The 27,898-nt window shown below is 40.0% G+C and overlaps 1 protein-coding gene across 10 annotated transcripts in view; it reads right to left on the bottom strand.

Annotated features, from left to right (window-relative positions):
* Positions 1-27,898, bottom strand: part of RBMS3 (RNA binding motif single stranded interacting protein 3) — a 704,594-nt gene that overhangs the window by 152,737 nt on the left and 523,959 nt on the right. For all 10 annotated transcript variants that reach the window (XM_064415155.1, XM_064415140.1, XM_064415145.1 and 7 more), the window contains one exon: positions 568-725. In XM_064415155.1, the coding sequence (XP_064271225.1) occupies positions 568-725 (158 nt within the window). The remainder of the gene's footprint in view (positions 1-567; positions 726-27,898) is intronic.

The raw sequence follows: 27,898 nt of genomic DNA, 5'->3' as shown, positions 1-27,898 counted from the left end.
AAGCCGCAGCTTTCAAGGAAGACATGCTTCTTCAGTCACAGTTCCTACCCTTTCCTCTTCCAGCTGCTAAGTTTACTTTCTCCTGTTGCAAAATCTTTGTCAAATATTTAAACAGTTTCATAGAATGGTTTGGGTTGGAAGGGACCTTAAACACTATCCAGTGTCTCTCCAGATTTCTTACAGGACCCCTTCAGGTACTGAAAGACTGAAATAAGTTCATTCCCAGGACCTCCTAAGCACAGGCCTTGGTTTCTTTACCAAGTGTGTGCTTTTTGTTGTAGGACATTTATTATTACCTGAGCTTGATCCTGAATGGATAGCTCAGGTAACAATATTCCCAGCCATTTTTATTTACATATACCTACACAGAATGAACTGGCTTTTAGAGCAATGAAATGAACATCCTTCCACACTGGCATTTCCTGATGGAAAAAATGGATACAACTTGGTAAAGGTGCCACTCTGCATCTTCCACAGCTGTGAGACTTCAGAGCTACAGAACAGACAGCAATTGCAAAGGGCTAAAGGCCAAAAAATGCACATGAAAAGTAAGAGCAAAGGTTTCACCTGGCAAAGCCGACTCCTCTGCTGACTCCATTTGCATCTCTTAATATTCTGGTGGAAATGACATGTCCAAAGGGTTTCAGCATATTCTCCAGTTCCTGCTCATCCATGGACACAGGTAAATTTGAGATGTAGAGATTTGTGGGATCTTGCTCTTGTTGCTGCAATAAAATAAGAGAAATATCCTCAGTTAAGCTTAACACAGTAGACTATCTTATGGTTGTACAAGAAGGGCTACTCAAAATGGGACCAAGCCAAGAATTCATAGCTGCAGTAGGAGAAAATCTGGGTAATCTTTTCATGATGGCAACATATTTGCCAAATTTCTGCAAACTCTCATGCATGTGCTTAATTCTGCGCGTGATTTCTCTTATTGAACTCAGTGACACTACTCATTTATAGAAAATTTCTCTCATGAACAAGTGTTCTTGGATTTGTGTCCTAATTTAGCAAAGAGATTGTGAAGAAAACGTGATTTCTCCAAATATGCTAATGTTAACATAAATAAAGAACAAAAATTCAACATATATTTTAAGCAGATGTGCTTTCCAGCCTGAACACTTCCCCTTCAGCCTGTTCATCATGAAAAAGGTTGGTTGAAAACACAGAATACTTTTCATAGTATCTTCTCCTATTCTTTCCCCATCAAAAATATCTTCCTTAATAATAAGTAACAAGATCTAGCTGGGCCAGGGGCAGGAGTGGGGAGTTCTGCAGTCCAACCTATGGTCCTGGGCAAGATAGCTCACATGTTTATTTTGAGACTAAATGAAAACATCTTATAAAACAAAGCCTGTAGCATGAATAATTGAAAATACAGATTTGAAAGCAGCTTTCTTGTTCTATTTCAGCTCTTTAGGCTAAACTTTCCATTTTGGTAACTGCTCCAACTCCTATTCTTGCTTGCTAAACTCCAGCATAGAAACATGAAAGAGATACAGATGCCATATGTAAAATAAGTGTATTGAAGCAGTAAAAAACCCCTTGTCTACAGACAACCAGGTCTTGATTGTATCAAATCAATTTAGTTATGCACTTGGAATTTTCATGGCTCTGTCCATTTTTATTGATACAAGCATTATATAATATCTGATCACCTGCCAGTACAAGCCTGACTGGGATCAGGCATTGCTACATAATTTCAGCTATTGTTAAATAACCAAAAATATAAGATGCAATCATTATATTGTACAGTAATCCAGACAACACCTTCTCTAAGAAAGTTCTCTGAGACAGAATTTTTAATTCTTTGTATTACACATTTTAATAGGCAGAATTAATTTGTGCCTGTTCAACATTGAGTTGACAACAGCAATACCTTTTTTTTTGCTGAGTTGTCCTAAAATTTGGTTAATAACCTTGCAGCAGCACTGCAACCTTGCACGGTTATGAAATTACATGCAGTCCTGCAGCCATCTGCCCTGGTTTAACAAAACTAGTTTCAAATTTCACTCCATTAAAATCAGTGAAGATGTGCCTTGTCAAACACAATCATGCATTCTGTTTCAAGAAGATGTATGAAGACAGGACAGAACCAAGATATCTTCTCCATCACTGCCTTTTACATTCAAGGCCTCAATATTGGAAAGAGAAATTGCTTCAAGCTGTGATTCACAGACACCATCTTTACAGGGACTAGAATGACTAAGGCAAATCTAAGGTAGCTAAATAGCAGAATCAGAAGCTAAAGAAAGTTTTTTTAGCTTCTCTTACCTCAGACTCTGGGGAAATTTTAACCCTTTTGGATGAGACAAAAAACCTGCAAATGGAGACCCCAAAAGGTCCAAAATCAGGAGATATGTAATACTGCTGGACTGTTTAATGTGAATTCTGATCTGAGGGGTATGGATGCTTGTCTTTGGATGTACTGGCTAATGACCACTGCATTCTAGCTTTGCATTTCCAGACTCACTACCCCACAAAACACATTACTGTGCATGATGGATTCTTCACCGATTTACAAAAGAGAAATAAAAAATCAAAGCAGGCAGTTTTCAAGCTGCTGTCCATAAAAACATACCCAGTTATTACCATGTCTTTAAGTGAGGGGCAGAAGAAAGGAGAGGGGCACCATACACGTGAACACTGAACTTACTGCAAATTCAACTGAAGTTGTAAACCTCAAATATAGAAAAACCTTATTTCCCTTTCCAGTTATCTTTCCCTGCAGTCATCTTCCTTCCTCTTGCATCAATTTAAATTTATACACATCCAAAAGCTAGTTCCTCTCTAGTAACCAAAAGATGCTAGTGAGGGGTTAGTACTGCTACAGCACCGACAATGGAAAGAAAATCATGCAAACAGTCTTGGAGGGAAGGAAGACAAGAAAAGAAAAGGAGTGTGAGCTTCAGATCATACTTTTAGCTTTGGGAAAAGCAAGGAGACAAGAATGCAAATAATTCTCTTTCTCTGTCTCTTCTTTTTTTTTTTTTTCTTTACATTTTTCACCTTTTCTGTATGCAAACTATGTAAGTTTTATTGGTACTTCCCCCCTTATCCACCCTCCACACACAAAAACTACACAAAAAAATGAAAGATGTAGGAATTTGGAAGCATCTTCATTGTTACTAGAGTACTTTGAAAAGGTGAGCAATAGAGGCAGGTAAAGCAGAGGCATTCAAAAGCAAATCAAAGCAGAAAGTTTTGCAATTCCAATTGGCTCAGTTCTTCAGAAATAATTCCATTATTATGCAAACCTCTACCTATTGATTGGTTAAGGGCTTTGATTAATCCACCAATCAATGCTCAAGGACTAACATCTCTTGCTAATATTTAGGAAAAAATATGCTGATGAAATTCCTGTAGCCAAAGACCAGACTAATGTGGAAAAGTGGAGTTATGCATCAGTAACTTCACGACAGCCTCTGCTTTCACAGAAGCAACTCAGTCCCACAGCACATTAAAATGAGAACTCCTCCTTTGACTACTCAGTTTTCAAGCTGGGTCATACAAATAAAATAAATAAGAACCGTTGCCAATGTGTCTCACTTCTGAACCAGGAACACATAAGCCTTTTAACTGTGCTAGAGATTAAATGTCGTTGTTTTCAATATCCATGGAAAGTTAGCTACACTCTGAGGATGAATGAAAGACTAGCAGACCACAGTCACTCTTTCACAGGGATTTGCCAAGCCTATCTTTTATCAATGTGATAAATAAATGCTGCAAACAGAGAGAGACAGATGAGGCCACTCATGCTACCTCCTCAACACAACAGTGTTTTCTAAGAAATAAAAAAATTCACATTATTTTTTCCTTACTATACAAATACAGCATTTAGAGAAATAAATAAATGCTTTCCTTTACAGAGAAATATCACCCCAAAGAAGCCATATATCACACAACCAACTGAAACAAGATGAAATTCTTTTACAGTAATGCAGCCAGGAGCTGAGGAGGCTTTACAGGGGTGATGTGGAACTCAGCTGCCATATCACTGTGCAGCCAGACCCCACTGCCACCTACCCTCATGAATTCCCATTTCTCAGGCTTGGTCCCACTCCCAGCCTCTGGCACTGAGGCTCCTTGTGATCTTTTTCAGCTGTGCAGAAATCTCAGATGTTGAATGTGGAGGTCCCAACACACGCCTCTCATTTTGCCCAAGCCTTTCCATCCCAGATTCCCCAAGCTCCTGTGTGAGATCGTCTCTTCCCCATCCCAGTGCCACTGCTGAGCTTTTCACTGTCATGCTGTTCAAAATGTGCCTCTTTGTTGACAAGATAAGCCTAACCAGAACCATAAGTCTGAGCACCCCATGAACTACTTGCCTTTCATAATCCTAACAGTTTACAGCTCAGCTTTTGCCTTCAGTGAAGGAACAGCTCCCAGGGTTGATGGACTGATGGTGATGTTAGTGTCTGGATCAGGTTCCCCATGGTTCATTTAATTCTCTCTAAGACTTTTCACTAGACATTAAAAAAATGCTACTTCTCATCTTGGGCCACTAAAATCTCATTTATTATTGTCTCCAGTCCCAAAATGCACGGACTGACCAGTCATCAATGAGAAAGCTGAAAGTTTTGTTTGATGCTGAAGGTCATTTCAGAACTGCATCTTTGTCCTGTGACCCCAATAGTCTGGGCAGGAACCAAAAGGGTGAGTGGCAGAAAGCCACATGCTCACCACAAACAACTGCAACAGCACCGTGACGTGGATGCCCTGCAGCTGGAGACTTGGAGCAGCGCTGTGGGGCCAGCAGCCAAGCAGAGCCTGGGCTTTGCTAGCAAGTTCATTGAATCCTAGAATCACTAAGGTTGGAAGAGATCTCCATGATCAAGTCCAACCAGTAACGCAACACTGCCAGGTATACCACTAAACCATGTCTCTAAACACCACATCTACATGTTTCTTAAAAACTTCCAGGGACAGTGATTCTACCACCTCCCTGGGCAGCCTGTTCCAATCCTTGACCACCCTTACAGTGAAGAAATTTACTCCTCTGGACCACACAAGAGACACCATGCTGGCCCTGCACCATGGGGGAGTGAGACACCTGTTGATGCAGTCTTCCCAAAGCACACCTGTCTCTTGGATCTAATCCCCCATGAGTGAGAAGGGCCTCCCTGGGGCATCAGGGCCAGCCACTGCAGCTGACTGCTGTCCTGGAGGCTCACAGGAGCAGGGAGCAGTGGAGCAGGACAGTTCCTCTGCCTTTCCCAGGCCCTGTGCCAAACACGGATAAATAATGGGTACAACACCAGGCCAAGGGCTGCTTCATGAAGAGAGTGGTGCAGCAACTGTGCAGCCTGCTGTGTGTGCCAGCTGCAAATAAACCATGCTCAAGACATGCAAACTTGCAAGTGCAGTCTCAAGGCACGATCAAAAGCCTGCTCCTGGCTATCCTCACAGATGTTCATTTTAGCCAAGATCTCCCATTTGACAGCCCAAGGATTTTCCATATACAGTTTGCACTTGCGCTGCAGCCCCAGAGAAGCAGGGATAAACTTATCCAGCCAGTCTCAACCCTAGGAAATCCTGGCACAGCCTCACACCTTAGGCTAAGCTCATTTTGGGAAGCTGGTTTGTGCCAGTCTGTGTGGGTACACTGAGTGCCAGAGAATGAGCCAACAACAACAAGAAAAAAGAAATTAAGTCAATTTAAGCTCCTCTCCAGAGAAATGCATGGCTTTTTGCAACTCCCTTTGCTCCTACTGCAGCCTGTTTCACCATCATTGTATGAGCATAATACCTCAGCTCCTCTGGCCCTTGCGCTCCAGGAGCTTTAGCTGCATGCATATGCTGCAGCTGGACCATTCTGGCTGGGGATGTGTATGATAGACACTCTCAAAGTGGTCAAAACCATACCTAGAAAGGCTTAAAATTGTGAAGATTAATTTATTTTTTAAAATTCTAATTTGAAAAAAAAAATCCAATCTTAAAATTGGAAGGTTTAAAATTGTGAATACTGCAAACCAGCAGTAGGTCAAGCCCATGTTTTTGATTAGCTCAGACCAACTCCAAGTGGTCAGCAGATAAGACATCCTGCTGCAAGGTATGGAGTTCAGCAGTCAGGAGCAGTTGTACTGGGGAAACAGCCAGAAATTTTGTTACTGCCTTTAAGCAGTCACTGGGCCAGTCACTCAGCTCCCAAGGTCTGTGCCAAGGAAGTGAAAGAAGTTTATAATGCAGAGGATCTGAAGTACACCACACCAACAGCATTTCAAACAAAAAAAACCAAAAAATAAAAAACCCAAAACCAAACCCAACCCTAGTGGGGCGTGTGCTACAGCTCCAAGTTTGTTGTTTGCTTTGCTGGGCCCTCCCAGACACTTTTGAAAGGAAGGACAACGTTCAGATGGGATTTTCCCTCCCATCTTGAGATAATCTTTGGAAGCAAGACGTGAAAAGCTGAAAGAACAATTCCTTCTTGTGCGAGCTAAGGCTAAAGCTCCTTACGCAGTACATTTAGTAATGCATTCCTTAAAGACACGTGTAGGGAGGGGCAGACAGCTTTTGGCGATGTTATTTTTTTCCCAAAAGGAACTCAAAACTCCTCTAATCTGTGATCTCAGTTGGACTGGAAAATGAGGATGTTTGGTTTATCTGGAAACCTTATGTACCGATTCCTTTTATTGAACCTAATTTATTTCTCCTTAGAGCAGCTTGCTCTAGGAAACCAAGCACTGATTATGAGTTCAAATGATTTCTTTTTCCATTTTCCAAACTTATTCTGGGTATTTAACTTTGCATGTGGATCAATACGAGATTCTGAACTCCTCCTTTAAAAGAGATAATCAATATTTATACTATTTATCAATAGTATTATCAATATATCAATATTTATTTATTTTCTTGTCTTTAATAAATTGAATCTTCGTTATACTCATTTTGACACAGGTCAATATTACACCTCACCTTTAGAAACACAGTTCTGTCTTTCTAGATGCAGGATCAAAACACTCTTTAAGCAGTTTTTTCCTCAAATTAGTTCATCTCTGCCTTATGGCTACAGCCCCAGATCTTCAGCCTATGCATTGAACTCCTTGTCTCCTTTACAGATCTACGTTGAACTTCTGTAACCCCTTAAGATAAAAATAGTCATGTTTTTCATAGAAAAAGCCATTTATGTGGATCCATATATAAGAAACCAGATCATTTATATGTAAACATTTATGTGGCATTTCACATGTTTTCCAGTGTTTGCTCACCATTTTGAAAACTGCAGTTGTATGGCAGCATCAGTCTCATCTTCAGTTTATTAAATTATTTCTAAACTGAAGTCTTTATAGCCACTAAGCTTAAATGAAATTTAGAGAAAGCATGTAATATTTACCCTTAGGAGGTTCACATTCAATAATTCTTCTTGTTTTATTTTTTAATATTCACATTTTTAGTACTGCAGATCATGAGAATTTTTCAGGACATCTGAAACAGGCATTCATTTAAAAACTGATCTTATGCACATTTGGTTGGATTCAGAGACCAAAATTCAGAATGAAAAGACTTTCCTCCCAGTTTTCTATTGTTACTCCATTTAGTCCTGCTGCTTTTTCATATTAATATAGCATATTTTTTCACATGTGTAAAAGATGCCTGGTTTCAGAAAGAGTAAAGTACTGAATTTATAATCCTGGTGTTTAACTTCAGCTCTAATACCTAATGTTTTCAAGGAACATTTAGAGATGTTCTCTCTTCATTCAGGCACGGCAGGATGCTCCTAACTTAATTAATCACTACTAGATAGGATGAATATGGGCTAGTAATGTGAAAGTTAAAAGAAAGTCACCCCAAACTCCACCACCTCCTGGTATCAGAGAAATGAGAGCAGGAAATCCTTTTCCTCCTGCTCACGAGGATGGGAAGGAAGAGTAGGTGTAGGGGTTGGGGATGGGGATCTTGCATGTGTTCCTGCTTGTGGTGCCTTTCCAGTCAATGAAAATACACTGATAGGAATTAAGTGACACTAGACCTGCTCTCAAAGATTTTTTACATTACGTATTTGTTGAATAAAAAGAAGGAACAAACTAAAATACTCTCATGAAGCCTTTGCTATAGCAATGGTCCAGACGATGCAGCCTTCCAGATTTGCCAATGACATATTTTGAGCCATCATTGTAGTAACATGAGGTGAACAAAATGAATGAAGTGCAGCTGCCAGGATTCCCTTTGACTCTTTTTCCTTGCTTTTTTGCTTTCCTTTGTGTGGGCACATTTTTAACAACATAGAAAGCTAAATCAATGGCCAGTTAACTATTGATCCCTGGCTAGTGTCACTCTCTTGTTGAGGACCACACCAAAAGGCTTACAATGCTGTACAGAAAGCCTAAATTTCACATGGATTTTATTAGTGCACGATGTATTAATAATATAACAGATACAGTTGAAGGAAACTGCTAAAAGTAATGCAGGCCTCCTTGTCAAGACCATTGCCGAAGCTCTTTTACAGAATCTTAGAATTGTTTAAGTTGGAAAAGACCTTTATGATCACTGAGTCCATCCTTTAACACAGCACTGCCAAGTTTGTCTTTAAACCATGTCCCTGCCTGACAGACGTACTTGTCTTTTAAATCCCTCCAGAGATGGCAACTCCACCACTTCCCTGGGCACCTGTTCCAATGTTTGACAATCCTTATGGTGAATTTTTTTTTCCTAATGTTCAATCTGAACCTCCTCTGGTGCAACTTAAGGACATTTTCTCTTGTCCTATCACTTGTTTCCTGGGGGACTGACCTGGCCACAACCTCCTTGCAGGCAGTTATGGGGAATGACAAGGTCTCAGCTGAGCCTCCCTTTCTCCAGGCTGAATAAACCCTGCTCCTTCAATTGATCCTCACAGGGCTTGTGTTCCAGAACCTTCACCAGCTTCATGGCCCTTGTCTGAACCCACTCCAGCCCCTCAAGTGTCTTTCTTTCAGAGAGGGGCCCAAAACAGAATACAGGATTTGAGGTGCAGCCTCACCAGTGCTGAGTGCAGGGGCACAATCACTGCCCTGCTCCTGCTGGCCACACTACTGCTGATACAAGCCAGGAAGCCATTGGCTTTCTTGGCCACCTGGACACACACTGGCTCATGTTTAGTTGTCTGTCAAGCAACATCCCCAGGTCCTTTTCCACCATTCAGCTTTCCAGCCACTCCTCACCAAGCCTGCAGTGTTCAGTGGAGTTGTTGTGACCCAAGTTCAGGACCAGAAACTTAATCTTGTTGAACCTCACACAATTGGCCTTTTCCCATCATTCCAGCCTGTTCAGATCCCTCTGTAGAGCCTCCTCACTCTCCAGCACATCAGTACTCCTGCCCAACTTAGTGTCATCTGCAAACTGACTGAGGGTGCACTTGATCCCCTCATCCAGATCACTGATAAAGAAATTAAACAGCACTGGCCCCAGCACTGATCCCTGGAGAACATCACTTGTGACCAGCTGCCAAGTAGATGCAACTCCATCCACCACCTTGCCCTGGTCCTGGCCATCCAGACAGTTTTTATCGACTGAAAACATGCATCCAAACAAGCAGCCAGTTTCTCCCAGAGAATGCTGTGGGAAACAGTGACAAAGGCTTCAGTAAAGTCTAGGTAAACAGCATCCACAGTCTTTTCCTCATCCACTAAGTTTGTCACTTTGTCATAGAAGGAGACCAGGTTGGCAAGCAGGACCTGCCTTTCACAAACCCATCCTGACTGTGCCTGATGCCCTGGTTGTCCTGGATGTGCTGCATGATTGTGCTCAAGTTGATCTGCTCCATAACGTTCCCTGGCACCAAGGTCAGGCTGACAGACCTGTTCCCCAGATATTCCTGTCCCTATAGATGGGTGTCACATTTACTAACTCCCAGTCAACCAAAACCTTTCTGCTGGGAAATGACTGAAAGTGTCTCGATGAGCACTTTGTCAGCTCCCTCAGTATCCTTGGGTGGATCCCATCTGGCCTCATGAACTTGTGTAACAGAACACTAACCATTTCCATTTTTTATCGACTGAAAACATGCATCCAAACAAGCAGCCAGTTTCTCCCAGAGAATGCTGTGGGAAACAGTGACAAAGGCTTCAGTAAAGTCTAGGTAAACAGCATCCACAGTCTTTTCCTCATCCACTAAGTTTGTCACTTTGTCATAGAAGGAGACCAGGTTGGCAGCTCCCTCAGTATCCTTGTCAGCTCCCTCAGTATCCTTGGGTGGATCCCATCTGGCCTCATGAACTTGTGTAACAGAACACTAACCATTTCCCCTGGGAATATATGGGCTTCATTCTGATCCCATCCCCATCTTTCAGCTCACCTGAACAACTGCTGGTCTTAATAATAAGGATTGAGACAAAGGTGTTTATTCTTCGTCACCATTTCCCTCTACATCCAATAATGTATGGAAATTTTCCTTAGCTCTCCTTTTGTTGCTGATGTATTTATAGGAGAAATTTTTATTTTCTTTCATGGCAGTAGTCATGACAACATGGTTGTCAATCCACCCATAGTTTTTAGGGAAGAAGCCCTAATTATTACAAGACCATTCTCAGGTGCTTCTGAGGTTTCCAACACATCAACAACCCCTGTGTTCTTGCTCCTGCATGGATGTCCATCCCCTATCTCCACTGAGACAGCAGATCTCACTAGCACACTGTCCCTCACACATTGGCATGATTCCTCCATGCTGGTCTCTACTGAGCCCAGCTTTATCCTTTTTCCACTTTAAATGTTTTTGCATTAAGCATTGTTGGAAGCATGAGCTATCTCCTCAACCAAGACTGTCTAAACACGAATGGTTTAACAGGGAAAATACTAAAGAACAGAGGACACTCAGTTATTCACAGCAGCTTATTTTGTCTTAGGTACTTTCAAAAGAATCTCTGTGTTGTTTGATGGTCTTCCAAAGGCTCCAAAACACAAAGATTTAACATCCTGAGATGTTAAATCTCACACACTGACAGATCGACTTCACAGTAATTGCTGTGCTTTTTTAGACTTAGTGTTGACTACATGTTTCATAAATTACCTTTCTTCTGAGCTGAGCCCTACCTGATGTCTACACTATGAGGTTCAAAATTTATTAAGTGTGGTGTTTCCAAAGAAACACCACACAGTCATAGAAGATTTGGCCCCAGTATAACTATGCAACCACTATATAGCAGTAATTAAGCCAAATCAATCAAACATTATAAATACAGCTAAAACTAAACCTGCAGCATCCATTTTCTGTATAAGCTTGATTGTCATTAAGTCATGTCAAAAGTCTGTTAACAAGGTCACTTTCTGAACAGACACAGTGGTTCTGCACATGAAGACAGAAAACACTCATGAGTGCTATTCTGAAGAAAAGCATTTTCCCAATGCTTTTCAAAAATATTTTATTGTTATTCACATAAATAAATTTAAGCATTACTGAACTTTATAATGACCCAAGAAAAGAACTCATGCCATTTGAAATCCTTTTCCTGGAGTCATCTAATTAGAAAAGATCCGACTTGGGCACCCAGTAATTCTGTGCCATCACTGAAACACTCTTTGCTGTTACTCCTCAAGCAAGGCATAGGCTGAAAATTGCTCTACCAAATTTTGTCCAAAAATTGCAAACAAACAAATTTCTAAATCCCAAACCCATGAAGAGCAAAACCAAAAAGTATTGTAGGAAATTATTTGTCACAAATGCCTGTATCAGCTCCACAGTGGAATATTATTTATAAGTACTGTTTTAATTAAAACCATGAACTTTAAAAGAGTTCACAGTTTATATATGCCCAGGATTTCTTATCTCTGTGCAAACTACCAGAGAGCTGTGTCTGCTGTGTAAGCTGGACTCAGCTTTCTTTTAATTAAGTTTGTTCATGGACAGCACAGCATTTGCTAAAGCTAAATATTGCCGGAACTGAATTGTTATTGGTCAGTCCAGCACAGAGCTGCTGCAGAACCTTCCATCCTGCAATTCACCTGCCAATGGTGATCTGATTTGCCCTTTGTCTTCTGTAGGAAATATGGGCTTGAGTCCCTATGATTGCTGCCTTCAGATTCTATAAAATACACGGTACCTCCCTTCACAGAATAGAGTTGTAACCAGAACTATCAAAGACTGATGTAAAAACCTCTTATTCATACTTTTGCTATTACAAGGTGAGATTTTTAAAACTCCTTACTTAGTCTTTCTAGAAACAAATTTCCAGCTTCCAACTTGCACAGCACAGTGCAGCCAAAAAGGCAGACCAACTCAGAAAAAATCATTGTGTCATTCTAACTTTGAGTATGTTCAGTTGTCTCCATATTCTATTTCACACTGTTTTAGTGACTGGTTTGCTATTTTTATTGCTGTTAAGTAAGAATCCATTAATTACCTCAGATGATCTGATAACTGTCTATAGCAATTTCTGAAAATGCTACACTAACCCCTACCTATGAGCCTGAAATCAGAAACTCACTTGTAACCTCTGGAAGCAAAAGGCTTTTTTGCCAGATGAGCTGCAACCTAAGTTGAACACCTTATCTCTTTATTTTGATTTTTCATCAATGGTGTGCTGAATTTCTGACAGTTTTCTATTGCCCACTGGACAAAATTGCCTCAAGTATGTTTGCTTCCTTTATGCTATACTGAGCTAATGACATGCTGATTGATGTATATTTTGCAGGATTCTCTTACTGATATTTAGACAAGAGTCAAGTCCTTTTTCCCTGCAGAGAGTCAATGAATCTTGCAATTTAACTCTGCTGTTCGCTTTCTCCCAGAACTGTGTTTTACATGATCCTGTCCAACAGAAAGGGTGCGTTTGTGATGTGCAACAGAGAGCAAAGAGGTCATGGAAGAGATTACTTGCTTTGCAGAGGACACAGCAAGTAAATCAGGCCACATTGAAATCAGGCCACAGTGTAAACTTTCCATTATCAATAAAGGAGGAAAGAAAACTAATTCGACCTAAATTTCCATATGAACTAAATCAATAACATTAATAGATTAATTTAAAGTGCTCTTAAAAAAAGAACTTAGAAATACAGACTGAAACATCCCATTTTGATTGATTCTCGTGATTATTATTTGTAATTTTGAAAAATATGATACAGCAAATAATAAGTATTTAGCAGCACTGCTTACTTCAGTTCTTCAAAAAGTATCTGCAGTGCAGTGACATTAATTAATTGAAATGCATTTTTTATGTATGTAAAATGCTCAGTGGAAAAAAAAATCTGATTGCAATAATATATGAAAAAGAAATTCACAATTATTTTTGCTCTAATTAAAATCATACTTCCAAACACCTGACATAAACACCAAGCATTTCCAGACGAAACTCTTGTGTTACATTGATGCAATATAACTCTCAGAATTCAACAGTTCTACTTTGCATAAGCTGAAATATCAAGAATTATGATTACCAATACTCAGAAGATGGATTTGTGCACACAGAAATGCAGACTCTAGAGTAAATGGTTCAAATTATTACAGAATTTCTATATCTTACTTTTTTAGTCTATATTTGTCAAGATGGCAACTCTCAAGAATGGTGAGTCCTGGAGCTGACTTGGCTGTTCCACTTCTTTACCTCAAAGCTTAAAGCAGAATGTCTATGCTCTTGTGACAGTAACATTCAACCAAAAGGATTGCAAATGGCAGATGAAACAATTTGTTTTCTCCCCAGTCTGTCTCAGGATACACTACCACTTGCTCAGTGCAGAGTGCAGTGTCATTGCAGAGGACAAAACTGCGTTCCTCAAACTTCAGCTAAAAAGCATTTAGATCAACCTGTGCATTAGCCCCTCCTCTGTAACTTGTGGAGACTGCAGAAGGTGTTAGAGCAGAGGTTGGATGCTCCTTCCTTGGCAAAGTGGCTTCTGAAACAGCAGCAGCATGGCAAAGGTGAGGGTTTTGCTGTCTGACCATCAGAGGCTATAGGATGGCATAATGGAGCAGCAGAGCCACAAGTTACAAATGTGGTTGTGCACACATAACCTGTACTTGGCCACAGTGGCTTTAGGACTTTCTGTCCACTATTTTCAGCAGCTGTTCTTTCCAAGGACAGAGTATTTGATCTGTCATGGCCTGATCCTTCTCTAACTGAATGCTACAGAAAAATCCTCTTTGGTTTAGTTGGCAGCATCAGGATCTGTGCTTGGAAAATATTTTCAGAACTTCATTCAGTTTAATAAAGATGCAAATAGCCCAGTGAATACATTTCTTCTGATGATTATCATGCATTTATTGTTTTCCTTTAATATTTCATTTCAAATATAAAGACAAAACAGATTTGCACATAGGGTTAAATTATTACCAATTTTGCATCCACCTGTAGATCAGTAGGAACTCATGTTTCTCTTGAGAAACTTCTCTAGACTTGAGGCTAAGTCTGAGGAATCTAAGGAAACTCAGATTTCTTCATTTAAAATTCAAAGACGTAACATTTAACTGTCTACACTTGGACTGCAAAAAGACCCTAGCTATTAACAATAGTAAATTATCAGCACTGGGACAGCATTAAAAGCTTTAAGAGGACTTTTTGGGACAGTAAAAGGCTTTTTAATATTTGACCTACTGACCCAAAGGCGAATTCAAGCAGTGCACAGGTCCCATGTGATTGCCTGTGAAGAAAACGGAAGTCTTTCTTTTGTCATGTTTTGTGTTGCTTCCTATAAACCATAAATGAAGTCAGAATTTTCTAGTCTGGGAATTCCTGTTGGGATAAAGGTTGAGGCCTACTTAGCCTGAGTCCATACAAATTGCTAGAGAACAGTTATTCATCTTGATGCACATGCCAGAAATAGAAACCTACTAGTCCTTGAGGATGCATCAATTTTCAGGGAGTCTGGATACTTTTTACTACAAAACCTAAGGAAAAAAAATCTACATAGACTCTACTTTAGGAAACCAAAATCCATCGTAAAACACTGCCTTGACAGCTTTATTTTGAGAAATTTGTATTTAACACAGACAAAAATACCATTTCCATTTAAGTTCAGGCTCAGCTCACAAAATATACAGTGCAGAAATACTTGTACTATATCTAAATGCATCAGATATAAAAAGGCAACCAAGTCATGTTTCAAATGTGACAAGGGATGGTTATCACTCATAAGCACGACAGATGCAACACTACCACATTTTCCCTACTTGTGCAATTTCCAAAGCTGAGTCAGCATGTCCCAGCAGAGGGTTAGCAAGAAGGCCTTGAAACAATCAGTTTCCACTCCCACAGATGAAAATGAGGAAATATTATGAGTAAGGGAGGAAAATGAAACTTTTATTTATTTAAAGCACAACATACTAAAAATAGAACAAAAAAACAGGGTTGAATTGCTATGATCAACGCTGCTGAATCACATTGCATGACACAGGCCTGAACTGCTGAGCTGTCTGGGCTTTCCTCAGCACCCATCAGAGCAGGTCTTGTTCTATGTGATGAGATTGCCTTGGTAAATGAAGTTGACATTAGTGGCAGCCATGGATGGTCCCAAGGTGTCCAGGCTGGAGTCTCAGCACTGCTGGGACTATCTGTCTGGATTTTTCCTGCCAGGGAAATCCCCTGCTCCACAGCTGCAGCCAATGTCATGCCCATGTACAGCAAGAACACGAAAAAAGTCAATAACCCATGGTGGCCAATTATACACTGTTCAAACACATGAAATTTCACTAGAAGAGTGGTAAAGAAAGTAATCCTTCTATATCCCTTCACAATCCTTCAGAAATACTATGCACTTAGTCAATCATGGGCACAGAAGTGTATAGAAGTTAACTCACATAAGTCATGGAGCACATAGTGTATCCTGGTGCTGCAGATGAGCTAAATGTGAAAGCTTACCTTCCCTGACACAAAAACCAAGTGCCACTGGGGAAGGAAGCATTATTTAAAGGTATATTATGCTTTGTGTAGGCAGAAAATAGGGATCTGAGCAGCTCTGTGCATTGCCTAGAGGTTTGGAGAAAGTCAGGAGAGAGTAGTAAGCACTCCTATATATCTACAATACTGGGGGAGAAGGGAAGGATAGAGAGACCAGTACGAGAAACAAGGTTCTCCTCTTGCCATGTGATGAAAGCGGGGAGAAATTGGGATTTTATTGTACTTTTCAATCTACAAAGAACATAGTGCAAGATGGTGGGGGGAAGCAGTGAACCAAAAAGTAGTCTGTGAACTCTCTTACATCCAAAAACCAAAGGTAAGCACAAGTTCTTAATGAGTTTTCCTACAAACCTTTCATTAGTTCCTTCCACATTTCATATCAGCTAGAAGAATGCTGTTTTCTCAGCAATAAACACTGACTCAAGTTTTCCAAGCCAATGAATGTTTCCAGTTGCATATTCACAGAGAAAAAAAAAAAAACAACAAAGTAAACAATTATCTGCAGAAGTAAGCAGAAAACCACTCTGAAATTGAAATAGGTACAGCAAGGTGGACAACATGGTCAGTTCTATCCTCCTATCAAAGGTTAAGACAGAATTATAACACAGATTTTGTTGAGCCATGAGGGGAAATAACCTAGTCCTGTTGTGGAGAGGAAAAAGAATTTCCCTCTGTTCAAGAAACTGGTGTGAAAGGGCACATGTGCTATTCTTGTGGTAGAAACAGAGTTTTGAGAAAGCCATTAAGCAAAGATACCTGGCAACCAACAGGAAATAAGATTCAGTTGTCAGCTGGTCAGCTGGTGAGGTGCATCAGGACTGGGGTGGCTGCAGCACAGGGCTGTTCAGGGTGGGAGGCACAAGCTCAGAGGTGCTGCTGCATGAAGCTCATGCAGTTCATTGCCTTTGTAACCCAGAGACCAGGAGGCAAACTGTACAATGATGGCACAAGATGGTACAAGAGAACAGCACAGTAGAGACTGAAAGATACTGCAAGTTGAATTCAAACAGAGCACAATACTTGAGCCTGGGTACACATGACCAGTCCCTGCAAGAAGGAGAAATGGAAGAAGGAAATGTTCCAAGCCCTGAAACTCCATATTTCCTTTTGTTTCCAGAAATCTGGACTTGGCTGGCTGTGACTGCTCATATGTCAATGACTTGCTGTGCTGTACTAAAGTGGCCTATGAGAATATAGGCACTAGCATTCCAATATTAAGCTCTCTGAGGGCCATGCATATCTGTTCTTACGTCTATACATTATTTCAGCTGTGGGTAAGGTGTATATGCATGTGTGTGAGCCTGTATGTGTGTGTATTTGTATGGGAATCATAGAATAGCCTGGGTTGGAAGGGATCTTGGAGGTCTTCTAGTTGCAACCCCCCTGCCCATGGATGAGGTATCCACAGCTTCTCTGAGTAACCTGTTCCTGTGCCTTGCAACCCCATGGTGAATCATTTCTTCCTAATATCTAATCTAAATCTACTCTCTCTCAGATTTAAGCCATTTCCCTTTGTCTAGTCACTACATGCTCCTGTAAATAGCCTCTCTCCATCAATAATGGCATGTGTTTAGGTACATAAGTATAGTGCTGTATCATATACATTACAACAAAATATACACGTAAAAGTGCATTCCAGTTTACATATGCTTTCAGTTTTGAAGATCTGGCTAAACAGATGCCTATGTGTAAAAACATAAAAGACTACAAGCAGACTTCCAAAAAAAGGATGCACATTTGCAATTATGCATCATATGTGTAAGAGATGGTGTATGAAAAGTAGGTATCCCCATGCATAGTCACTTAATGTGCTTAGCTGGTGGTCTGCTTGTGTGTGATTAAATATATCTGCATGTAATCATATTTTACATTTACTTGTATATGTGTATAAACTGTTCATATAAAAAGTGATGGCTGCATCAATCCAACAAATGAAGGATGTTATTATTCTCTTTCTCACTTGTAAATCATAACCAGCTCTAAGAATTTCTGCAGTAATAAAAACGTAAGACAAGATGTACTGGCAGTCCTTGAGTCCCAGACTGGAAAGGAATTACAGTTTTGCATTTTGGATGTAGTTGATGGCTGGGAATTAAAGGAGAATCTTCTGTAGGGTAGAGAGGAAGTGGTGTGGTGTCCTCCTAGGATGCTGAAAGCTCAAATTAGTTCTTGTGCTGGTCCTTAAATCATCTGAGTCATCAGCACAAGGGGGAATGGGTTCAAATTGAAAGAGGGTAGGTTTAGATTAGATACCAGGAAGAAATTCTTTACTGTGAAGGTGGTAAAGCACTGGAACAGGTTGCCCAGAGAAGTTCCAGATGCCCCAACCCTGAGAGTGTTCAAGGCCAGGTTGGGGAACTGAGAGGGAGTTCCAAGCACCTGGGTCTAGGGGGAGGTGTCCCTGACCATAGGCAGGAAGGTTGGAACTAGATGATCTTTAAGGTGCCTTCCAACCCAAACCACTCTATGATTCTATGACTTTATTCCAGATTCAGAATACTTTTCTTTTTTTTATAATGAAAAAGCATTAAAGAAGAGAACTTGAACTACTGAACACTTTAGGCTTCTGGACTACCCCTCTCAGGTGCTGTATTCATAACTTGCTTTCAGAACAGTTTTAGTGGAAAGAAAAGCTGAAGGCTCAGAAGTGGAACATCTTAAACTCTCAGCTCTCTAATATTACACCACTAGTGCAAAGAAGTAGAACAAGAGAGAGCCATTTTATCATGCAAATTAGAGTGCTTTATCTGAGGTGCACTTGTTATGCCAGTGCTTATCCTTGCTGATGCTGATATCATCACTGGATGACATAAATAAATAAAAAAGCCCCAAAACCAAAACTAAAACAACCTCGCCCATTTTTTTTCTGGAGGTAAAATGAGTTATTTCTAAAGGAAGTAAGATGGAAAAGATACCTGTGAAATTCCATTTTGTTTGTGAGGTTCCTGTCATAACTGTAGCAATTCCTGGTGGCACATGTTAAAACACATTGCTGTGGATGTGTGAGCTTTCTTTACTAGCTGTGTAAACATTTTAAACCTAAAGGAGCAAATCTGATATTATGCAGTCCTGAGAAATCTGTGTTTAGCTCAACTTTGTCAACAGATGAAACTAACATTACTTGTATTCTGCGGACCACTTAAAAAGAAAAAAACCCGAAACCACAAAACCCCCCAAATCTATGTGCTAAATATGGACTTAGTCACAAAACCCCAAATCTAGCAAAAAAAACCCCTTAAAAATGCTCAGGTTCTGCAAGAGAAAAATAAATATCCACTGAATCCCACTGAGTAATGTCTCAGTCTGATGTTGACTCAGTTGTGGACCTGCAGATCGGTGACTGCCACAGATGGATTGCACATCCAGCAGTCTCAGGATGGGATCTGACACTCAGAGGTTTCCCAGCCCTTCCACGCCAGGGAGCGGATGAGGCTGGCTCTGCTGGGAAAAGCATCAACAACCTCTGCAGCTTGTTTGTTTTTTATGGGAAATAGTTTCGAGTTACATTACCCTATTTTTAAAGATCAATAAACTTAACCTGCTAGGCTCTCTTTCACAGGTTCTTGAGATTTTACATTGTTTCAAAAGATCAAGCAATTCCCTGAGAAAGTGAATAGCTAAGGAGTAGAGCTATTTGCATTTACTGTGCTATTAATTTTAAGACTTTAAATAACAAAATTTAAAGAGTTAAAAATAGTCAAGTATGAGAAAAAATATTTTGAGGTAGTCAAACAAATCACAGGTAATGCAGTGAAACAAGAGAAAAAAACCAAAATAAACAGCCAGCTTCTGCCCCTTGTGATACACCTAGAAAATTGTGTTGTACTGTCCCAGTGGTGCTAATCCCCATGTAAGTAGCAAATTTCCCCACTTTTCAATTCTGCTAAACCTGCTATCCATTCTAAAAGCTCCAAAATTAACATGAAGAAAAAGAAATACTATTCAGAGACAAAGCACACTTGAAACCAAGGCCCTGAGTACTCTGGGACAATTAAAGTGCAGCCTGGGTATATTAATCACAGTCTTCTGGCCCATTTCCAAATTGGGCAATTACAATCTGCCTACCTCAAATTCTCCCCAGAGTTTCAAATGCAAGAGTTATTTGTGATTTCCTTCCTATAATAAGTGTTGTTTAGCACAGTCAGTAAAGACTGGTTTCATTCAAGTGATGGGTGAATAACCCACATTGACTATAGAAAATGTGTAAAAGCACTTTAGGATCCTTCAGGAAGAAGGACACTTATTACATGGTCATTTTTACAGTCCTTTTATTATTCTAAGAGGAAGTACTCCTATCTAGATATTTCTTCACAGGCCTCTTAGTAACCAAGCAGTTCAGAGTTTAGACTTGTTTTTCTGAAATTACATTATGGTAGATTATTTTTTTTGTTAATTGAAGATGATAGATTTGAAATGCAAGCACCGTATCACAAAGACAGTTTAGGAACACATACACAACTTCTACTTTGAAAACTATTCAGACAATTCCTGAGCCAAAAAAGATTAATGATTTATTATGGGGCTCATTAATCAAAAATTGTGTGTGCATGTTTTTTAAAGGACCAATTCCACTGTTCAAGTCAATTAGGTCCTCTAAAGCTATTACATTGGGAAGGAGCCACAATATTACCAAGACTTCCTGCAATATTGTTGAGACTTCCCCAAGTGTATTTAGAGTATAAAATAAATGCTATTATTCAGGAGATACTGAATTGCTAAGCTTCTTAAATTTGTACAATTGGGAACTTGAAGTACATTAAAATGCTGAAACTCATTAAGAGTCCTTTTCACAGCTGCAAAATCGTTGGCATTCACAGCACCGTGCAGAACAATAAAACACTCCCCACACCTTTGAACAGGGCGACTTCCGCTCCTCCAGCTCTGCTTTAATGAATCACTGAGGCAGAACTGGTATCTAACCTCTCCGTCAACCTCTTTCATTGAAAGTAAGAAACAAAAAGCCACAATAACACTAATATTCTGAACAGAAAAGAAAAATGTACAAGCATACTGTACTAACCCTCCCCCAGCACAAAAACCTCAGATATCGCTGAGTCTTTGTTAGAATGTAATTCAATTTTCTCCATCAACAAGAAACAAACCATCTTCAGAGGCAAAAACAATCCATGTTTTTCTCTCAAGTCACCCACCAAAACACGCCAAGTAGACTTTGTTTGTTCGGGTGTCACTTTTCTGAACCTAAAGCAGGGGACTCAGCATTTGGGTGGGGGTTTTCACTAACACTAGGAAAAAGTCGCTCTGCATGCCAAATGCCCTGATCACTGAAGGGCTGGATTTTGTGCCTCCAAAATGGTACCAGAACAAACAGCCCAAGTCCTCAGGAAACTTGTGGACACCCCATAAATGTTTCTGACCCATTCTCCAGCAGATGTACAGTGCTGGTCCTGATGATCAGAAGACAGTGACTTTCTGAGATTCAACAAAATTCCATCTTTCTCCAACTGCATCAAGGTAAGCAGTGCCCAACCCTTCCCAGCCAGCAGCCAGCCGCTCTGCACACCAAGTGATTGCAAACAGCACTTAAACTCAATCCCTCCTTTGGTCTGGGAACGGTATGTTCTGCCTTCTCTTCAGCCAGGAGGGTCACAACTTCACCTCTCATATCTACAGGTCTCACCAACCCCAGGGCAAAGAAACCCAAGTCTTATCAACACTAGTGTGCATCAGCTGGATCTCTTCATCTGAAGGATTTGTTAATAAATAAATTTCCATTGGGCCACCTACTGCGCTTCCTTTGGTATTTGAAAAACAGAAGGAAAAAAAGTCAGTAATCAACCAAAAATTAAGTGAGAGTAACAACTATGGAAATAGTGACTACTCTAGACATTTCACAAGATTCATCATAATCTTGGTGCTGGACAAAACTGAAAGAAACAGTCTTGGGACTATTATTTAGCTCATTAAATTCTATGTGCAAACTCTGTTTATTTCAAACTATTCCCCAAAGCAACAAATGGATTGTCTCCCTGAGAGGGGGAAGTTTCTCCCTTTTCTCATCTAAACATTTTTGAAAGGAAAGTACAATGCCAAACTGGTGAAAAGATTATCTATTTCAGAAGTGGGTTTGAAAGATTCAACAAGAGATATTCACAATAAAGATCACAGAATTAATTACAGAATAAGAGGGGGTGGGGTTCTGCGTAGGAGTTCCTGTCTACATCAAACAAACTCAAAGAAAGCAACATTATGAGGGAAGATTACAATATGACAAAAACAAGGCATGTGGTTAAAGCAAAAGATGCTTTGATAGTGTACAAGCTGAGATGGTTTTGTTAACAGCAACAAAAAAAAGAGTAGCTTTTAAAAGCTTAGCTGAAGAGTACTACCCCAGCCCTACAGCTCTTGACAAAACACACCACCACTGGCACATGGTTCTGGCTCCATATGTTCAGCTGGAGATACCTAATCCATGCCAAGTGAAGAGAGCAAGAAAACTTTGCCTGCTGATTGCTACAGCAGCACACACAAGTGTTCCCCATGCATATCCCCACCAGGATCACATTCCTCAACTGCTTCCTGGTCATGGACACTTGGGACTAGGAACTGTGGTGCATGGCCATCAGCACTGTGGGCAAAGGAGGTGCTTACCTCCATGCCAAATGCTGCAAGAGACACAGCAGTGGCAAATCCCAACTTCTTCCTGAGGGAAAAAAAAATCAGTAAGAAAAGGGCTGTACCAGTTTCATCTGGCCAGTTGTTTGGGGAACTGATTGATACTTGCATGAAGACAACAAAAAAATGGAAAGAGACCTCTAAGCTTTTCAAAACATAACTGATAGCCAATTTTTTCCATCTGAACAGGAAAATAGTGGCCAACAGAAAAAGAAGCTTTTTCAACAGCTTTTTATCCTTGGAATATTTGAGCTTTCCCTCCTGAATCCATCTTACTCCTCCTACTGGATCATTTCATTACCATAAAAGTGAAGGGGTCATTGTGGAATCCATTCCCTTTGCTGAGTCAAATAGAACTCAAGCTTCCACCTTGAAATCACTCTGTAAAAGTTGTTTTATGCTGACAACTCAGGGTTTTCCTTGTCCTAAAATTTAAAGTAATTGAACTTTGCCATCTTGTGTTTTGCAAACTTAAAATAGAATGCCAAACTTCTATCATAGCCTTATCAACTAGCTTAATTTATTTAGCCTTAGCTTTTGTTCTCTTGGAAAATAACACAACTATGCTTACATCCAAGCAGTACAATTAAGCAACTCTCCTTATGCAGTGTGACCAAGTACACCTGAAGAGTATGGTAATCTTATTGATTTTAGAGTATGGGCCAGTTTTTTTACACAGTAAGTTCCCATCTTGAGAGAAGAGCTTGGCCAGAATTATTTTAAAACTACAAATCAAAACTTTCTATTCTGCATCCTAAATCATTGCACTTGAATAATAGTGTGCATTTGGAGCTGAAAGCATATGGTTGCTAATAGTGACTGGACTGCCCACAAAGGCAGAAGTATGAGCTCAAACATCTGCGTGCCCATCATGGAGACTTGGATGTGCATTATGCTCCTGGCTTTGTATATCCTCTGGCTCTGGGAAAAAGACTTGCTTGATTTTAAACACAGTGCCTCCAAGCATGAAATATTTTCTATTTTTCAAACCAACTTTTGAGAACAGTTTGAATTATTTGCTTTCTTCATTAATTATGCTTTGACCCTTAACGTGGGAAGTTCTTTCCAAAAAAAAAAAAAATCTGAATAGCTTCCAGGTGTTGTCCAGACTACACACTCTGGAAAGAAAAGCATTTACTAAAGTTTTAGGTTCACAAATGAAATATTAATATTTATGTGCAATATTTAGAGTATCTGGCTTTGGAGTTGGGAGTAGGTACCTCATTACATAGAGTTTCCCTCCCACATATGTGAGAGCTATTTAAGAGATGTTTTAGCTTGGGCTGTTGTCATAAGGGTTCTCAACTGAAGTAATCGAAAACTGCCTGCTTTAGCAAGAATCTGGTGCCAAGATTCACATACAGGCAAAGACTGCGTGGATTACAGACCCCAGAGCAAGGACTGAGTCTGATTTCAAAAGCTTTTTCTATGCACTGCCTATGAATATCCATTTAGAGAAGGAAATGAGAGGAAGAAGCCATTCTAAATTACTCAATTAAATTTAGCTTTGGTATCTAAGGTCAGACCAAGAATTTTTGGTTAAGAGTTTGGGTTGTGTTTGCTTTTACTCCTGAGTTCCAGTTTGATCCTATAAGCTGCCTGTGGCAGCTGAAAATGGTACTATCCCTTCAGGTCTCGTCCTCATACAGATCTCAGTACTCTCTCCTGCAATCCTCTGTGGTTTGGAGCATCTGGCCTTTCCTTGCCAGGTAACATTAGGAGGATGAGTGTAAGGCTCAGAGTGGGGCAAATGAACAGCACATTTTCCTCAGCAACACCTAATGTGCAAATATGGCCTGGAAAGACATGGAACAGCAGAATCTGTATTTCTAAAACAAACAACAGTAAACAGAAATAAAACCCAAAAATATCAAGCCACAAAAAAAAAAAAAACAACCAAAAAAAACCCCAAAAAACCAAACAAGCAACCAAAATCAAACCAACAACAAAAATCCTCACTAAAGAAGCAAAACCAAACAAAAAAGGATTTCTCTTTTTTCTTTTTCAGCTGTTTCTAGTATATGAGTCAACGATGCCTTATCCAGCCAAGCATTTTGCTGATCTAACTTACTCTAGTTATTATAAAATCTCTAGAGCAACAGAACCACAGAACCAAAATTAAGTTATCAGGGAATATCTTTCCTCGTCTTTTTCTCTAAATACTATATGTATCAGAAAATCCAGAGGTGAAAGACTTCCTATATTTTTCATATAAAGTAGCTAAGCTTTTGTTCAGCTTCAGTGAAGCAGTTTCTCAATTGCCCAAGTAAACAAAAATAAAAAAGCAGAGAATAAATATGAATTTGGCCAAGCAGGTTCAACACAAATTATGCTGAATGGGATGGGTTGTGCACAAGCAAAAGCACAATACTTGTTTGTAAATCCCAAGATCAAAGGCTAGAGAAACAATAAAAGAGTGCATATCACTAAACTCGTAAGGTAAAAGAATACCTAAACATAAGGAAGATTGTTAACCATCATCAGCATATATCAAATGTACTTTTGAATTACTTTTCAAAATGCAATTCTCTGGGTTTAGGTTTGCATTTTGACTCTTCTACACTTGTACCCACCCTATTGAAAGGAAATGCTAATTTAATTTTTTTTTTTCATTTTTTAACATGTCAAACTTGTAGCTATACTAGGACTACTAAACCTCTATGTTTACATGGTTTTAAACAAATTCTTTAGTTTGTCAACACAAAGAGGACCAAAATGAGTTGAAATCTTCTTATGGAAATGTGTTCAAAGCTAGGAACAGATATGTGCATCCAACTTGTGAATAGAGTTCACAAGTTAAAAGTTAAGCATAGTTCAAACCCCCTGAGAACTACTATAAGAGCACTTTCTTTCTGAAAATACCTAAATAGTTAATAGAGGAGTTAACAGTTAATGATGCTCAAAATGTGGACCTTAATTCATGAACTTTATGAGAATGATCAAATATAGTGATGGGCTTTTCTAATGGCTTCCACAGTTCAGCCATCCTTTCTTAATGGGTAGGACCTCAGGCTTTATGGTAAGCATAAAAAGGCAGCATTTGCCATCTTGGTGAGGTTGCTGGCCTCCCTAACCTGGAGATTACATCCATTTACACCAGTTTTGTCATCACAATGCAAGACTAACAGCAGATTCTACTAATACAATAGTGAAGTTTAGTCATATATACGGGAAAATGAAAATACAAGTCATTACTGCTTTATGCAGGACATAGAAAATAGCCTAAATTAAGATACATTTCAGATATAAAGTTTTTTCACGACTTGTCTTTGTTTGCCATTAAAATGAAAGGCTGGGTTAGAAAATTGCAAGGCTACATGATGACACTGGGTCCTGCCTGGAACTTTTATTGCCTGTCATGGCAGTGGCAATGGTTTAGGAAATCCACTGTCCCTGCCTTTGGAGACCCCAGAACAACACCACATTTTCTGCCACATGGAGAAAAGACAAAATGTTTTCAACAAAGCACATCTTTTAAGTTGACATCATCCTTCCAGAACATGTCAAATACAGCCACTAAAACTGCAACCTACATATGGTTTAGATTAAAACTAACAAACAAACAAACCAGCCCTTAAATTATGAGGCCTTCCAGGAGCAAGAAGCCAAAAGTACAGTAATTGCTTTATACAGCACTGCAGGGACTGCCAGCAGAGCAGCACATCCAGCACCACTCAGGAGAGAGCGCTCCCCGTTTCCATTCCAGTGAGCACCATGGAGTAACAGCCTCTCCCAAGACAAAAGAGCTGCTGGGATGCTCTCATCCCTGCTGCACCCTGGCTGGCACACACCCCCAAGGGCACCTGCACTGACAGAGTGGAAAACGTAACACAAAGCACAGAAAATCCCTCCGTGTAGCCTGTGCAACAGGCTTTGGACTTCTGCCTCAAGGAGAAAAGAGCTCCAGGATGGTTTGGTATTAATGACAAAAATGAAGAAATTACATTTGTCCTGCTTCCTACGTTTAGTAAAGGAAATTATGCATTTCCCACAAAGCCTAATGCCAGCTCCACAGGGATTATATTACTATTTATTGTTTTGTTTGCTCAAATAAAACACCTGTTGAGGTCAGCTATTCAAAGAATTTTTAATATACAAGCCTTACACTATGGAGAGTAAGAAATGTTTATAGAGGCACTCCTGGTAAGATTGTTGGCTTTTTTCCCCCCAGGTAGGTGCATAATGATTTAATAACAGAAACAGCATGCCCACAAACCTCTGAACCTCAGATTTAAATAAAAACTAATATATCTGAAATCTGGATATCAGTCTCCTTCAGCTTTCCCTGTTATGGAAGGAGGCGTAACCCTAGGATACGGCATCCTTCTTTTATAAAGTTCCATCTTAAAGTGTCAGGAGTCAAGGAATTAAAAACAAAAGCAGCATAAATCGCTGTCAATCATTAAAGTCTTTGATCTGCTCGTTTCTTCAGAATGCATTATGCCTCGTAAATGGAAGGATCAATCACCCTACGCCAGACCTGCTGCTAGGCACTCCTGCGCTGCGCCGCCAGCGTGGAGGGCAGCCCATCAGAGCGCATTCCAATTCCCCTTCCAGGCAAACCAAGGGGCAGAACCACACCAGCAGGGAAACAAAACAGCACAACAAAAACCCCTTTGTGCAGCTACACATCATGACTGCCTTCCCTTTTGGCATTTCTGCTTTTTTTAGGCTTTTCTGTTAAACAGCAGCTCACTTTGGTCTGCCTTTCCCGATACGTTCTCAGTGCGAGCTCCACCATCACCATGCCTCACTAGCAAACAGCATTATTTGAGATGTTTTTAAAATCAAGAAGAAAATGTTTATATTTTCACTCATCCGTGGCCATATGAAATTATATGTTGGCCTGCATTAGCTTGTCTCCTCCTCTCTTACCGTAAACAAACATGCTGCATAAGCAAAGGGAGAAAAATTTATTCACCTCTTCCTCAAATGCCAAACCTCCCCAAACGCAACACATTTATCTTACAAGGAACACTGAGCAGTTAAAAGAAAAGGAAAACAATTTTAAAAATCAACTTTCTCACCATGACATCTATGCACAGAGATACATATACTGACTTAGCCATGGTTCAAGTCAGACAGGCCCTGCTGTCTTGTCTTGCAGGATGGATCCTGCAAGAAGGCTCAAAGGGAGTGCAACCTCAATGCCCTGTACCAATGCAGAAGATGCAATGAGCTCCAAAAAAATTCAACAGGATTAGGCCCTTGATTACCATCCTGACTTCTGATAGAGTTGTACAGATTTGGTGAAAAAAAAAGGATTTTAATAATAGCAAATGGTATCAATCAACTGCTGGCCAAGAGACAGATGAACAGAATACCTGTTTAATATGAGTGTGCTTGGCCTGTGGCAAGAGTTAAATAGGTTTTCATCCCAACTCAAACATGTTTGTCACTTAAAGGTTTCTATTCCTTACACGTCTCCCAGGCCTTAATTCTGTTGCCCTTCCTCAGTT

Source organism: Passer domesticus, chromosome 1 (genome assembly GCF_036417665.1).
Source record: "Passer domesticus isolate bPasDom1 chromosome 1, bPasDom1.hap1, whole genome shotgun sequence".
NCBI classification, from domain to species: domain Eukaryota; kingdom Metazoa; phylum Chordata; class Aves; order Passeriformes; family Passeridae; genus Passer; species Passer domesticus.
The sequence above is the reverse complement of the archived record's forward strand: the minus strand, read 5'-3'. Positions and strand labels throughout refer to the sequence as shown.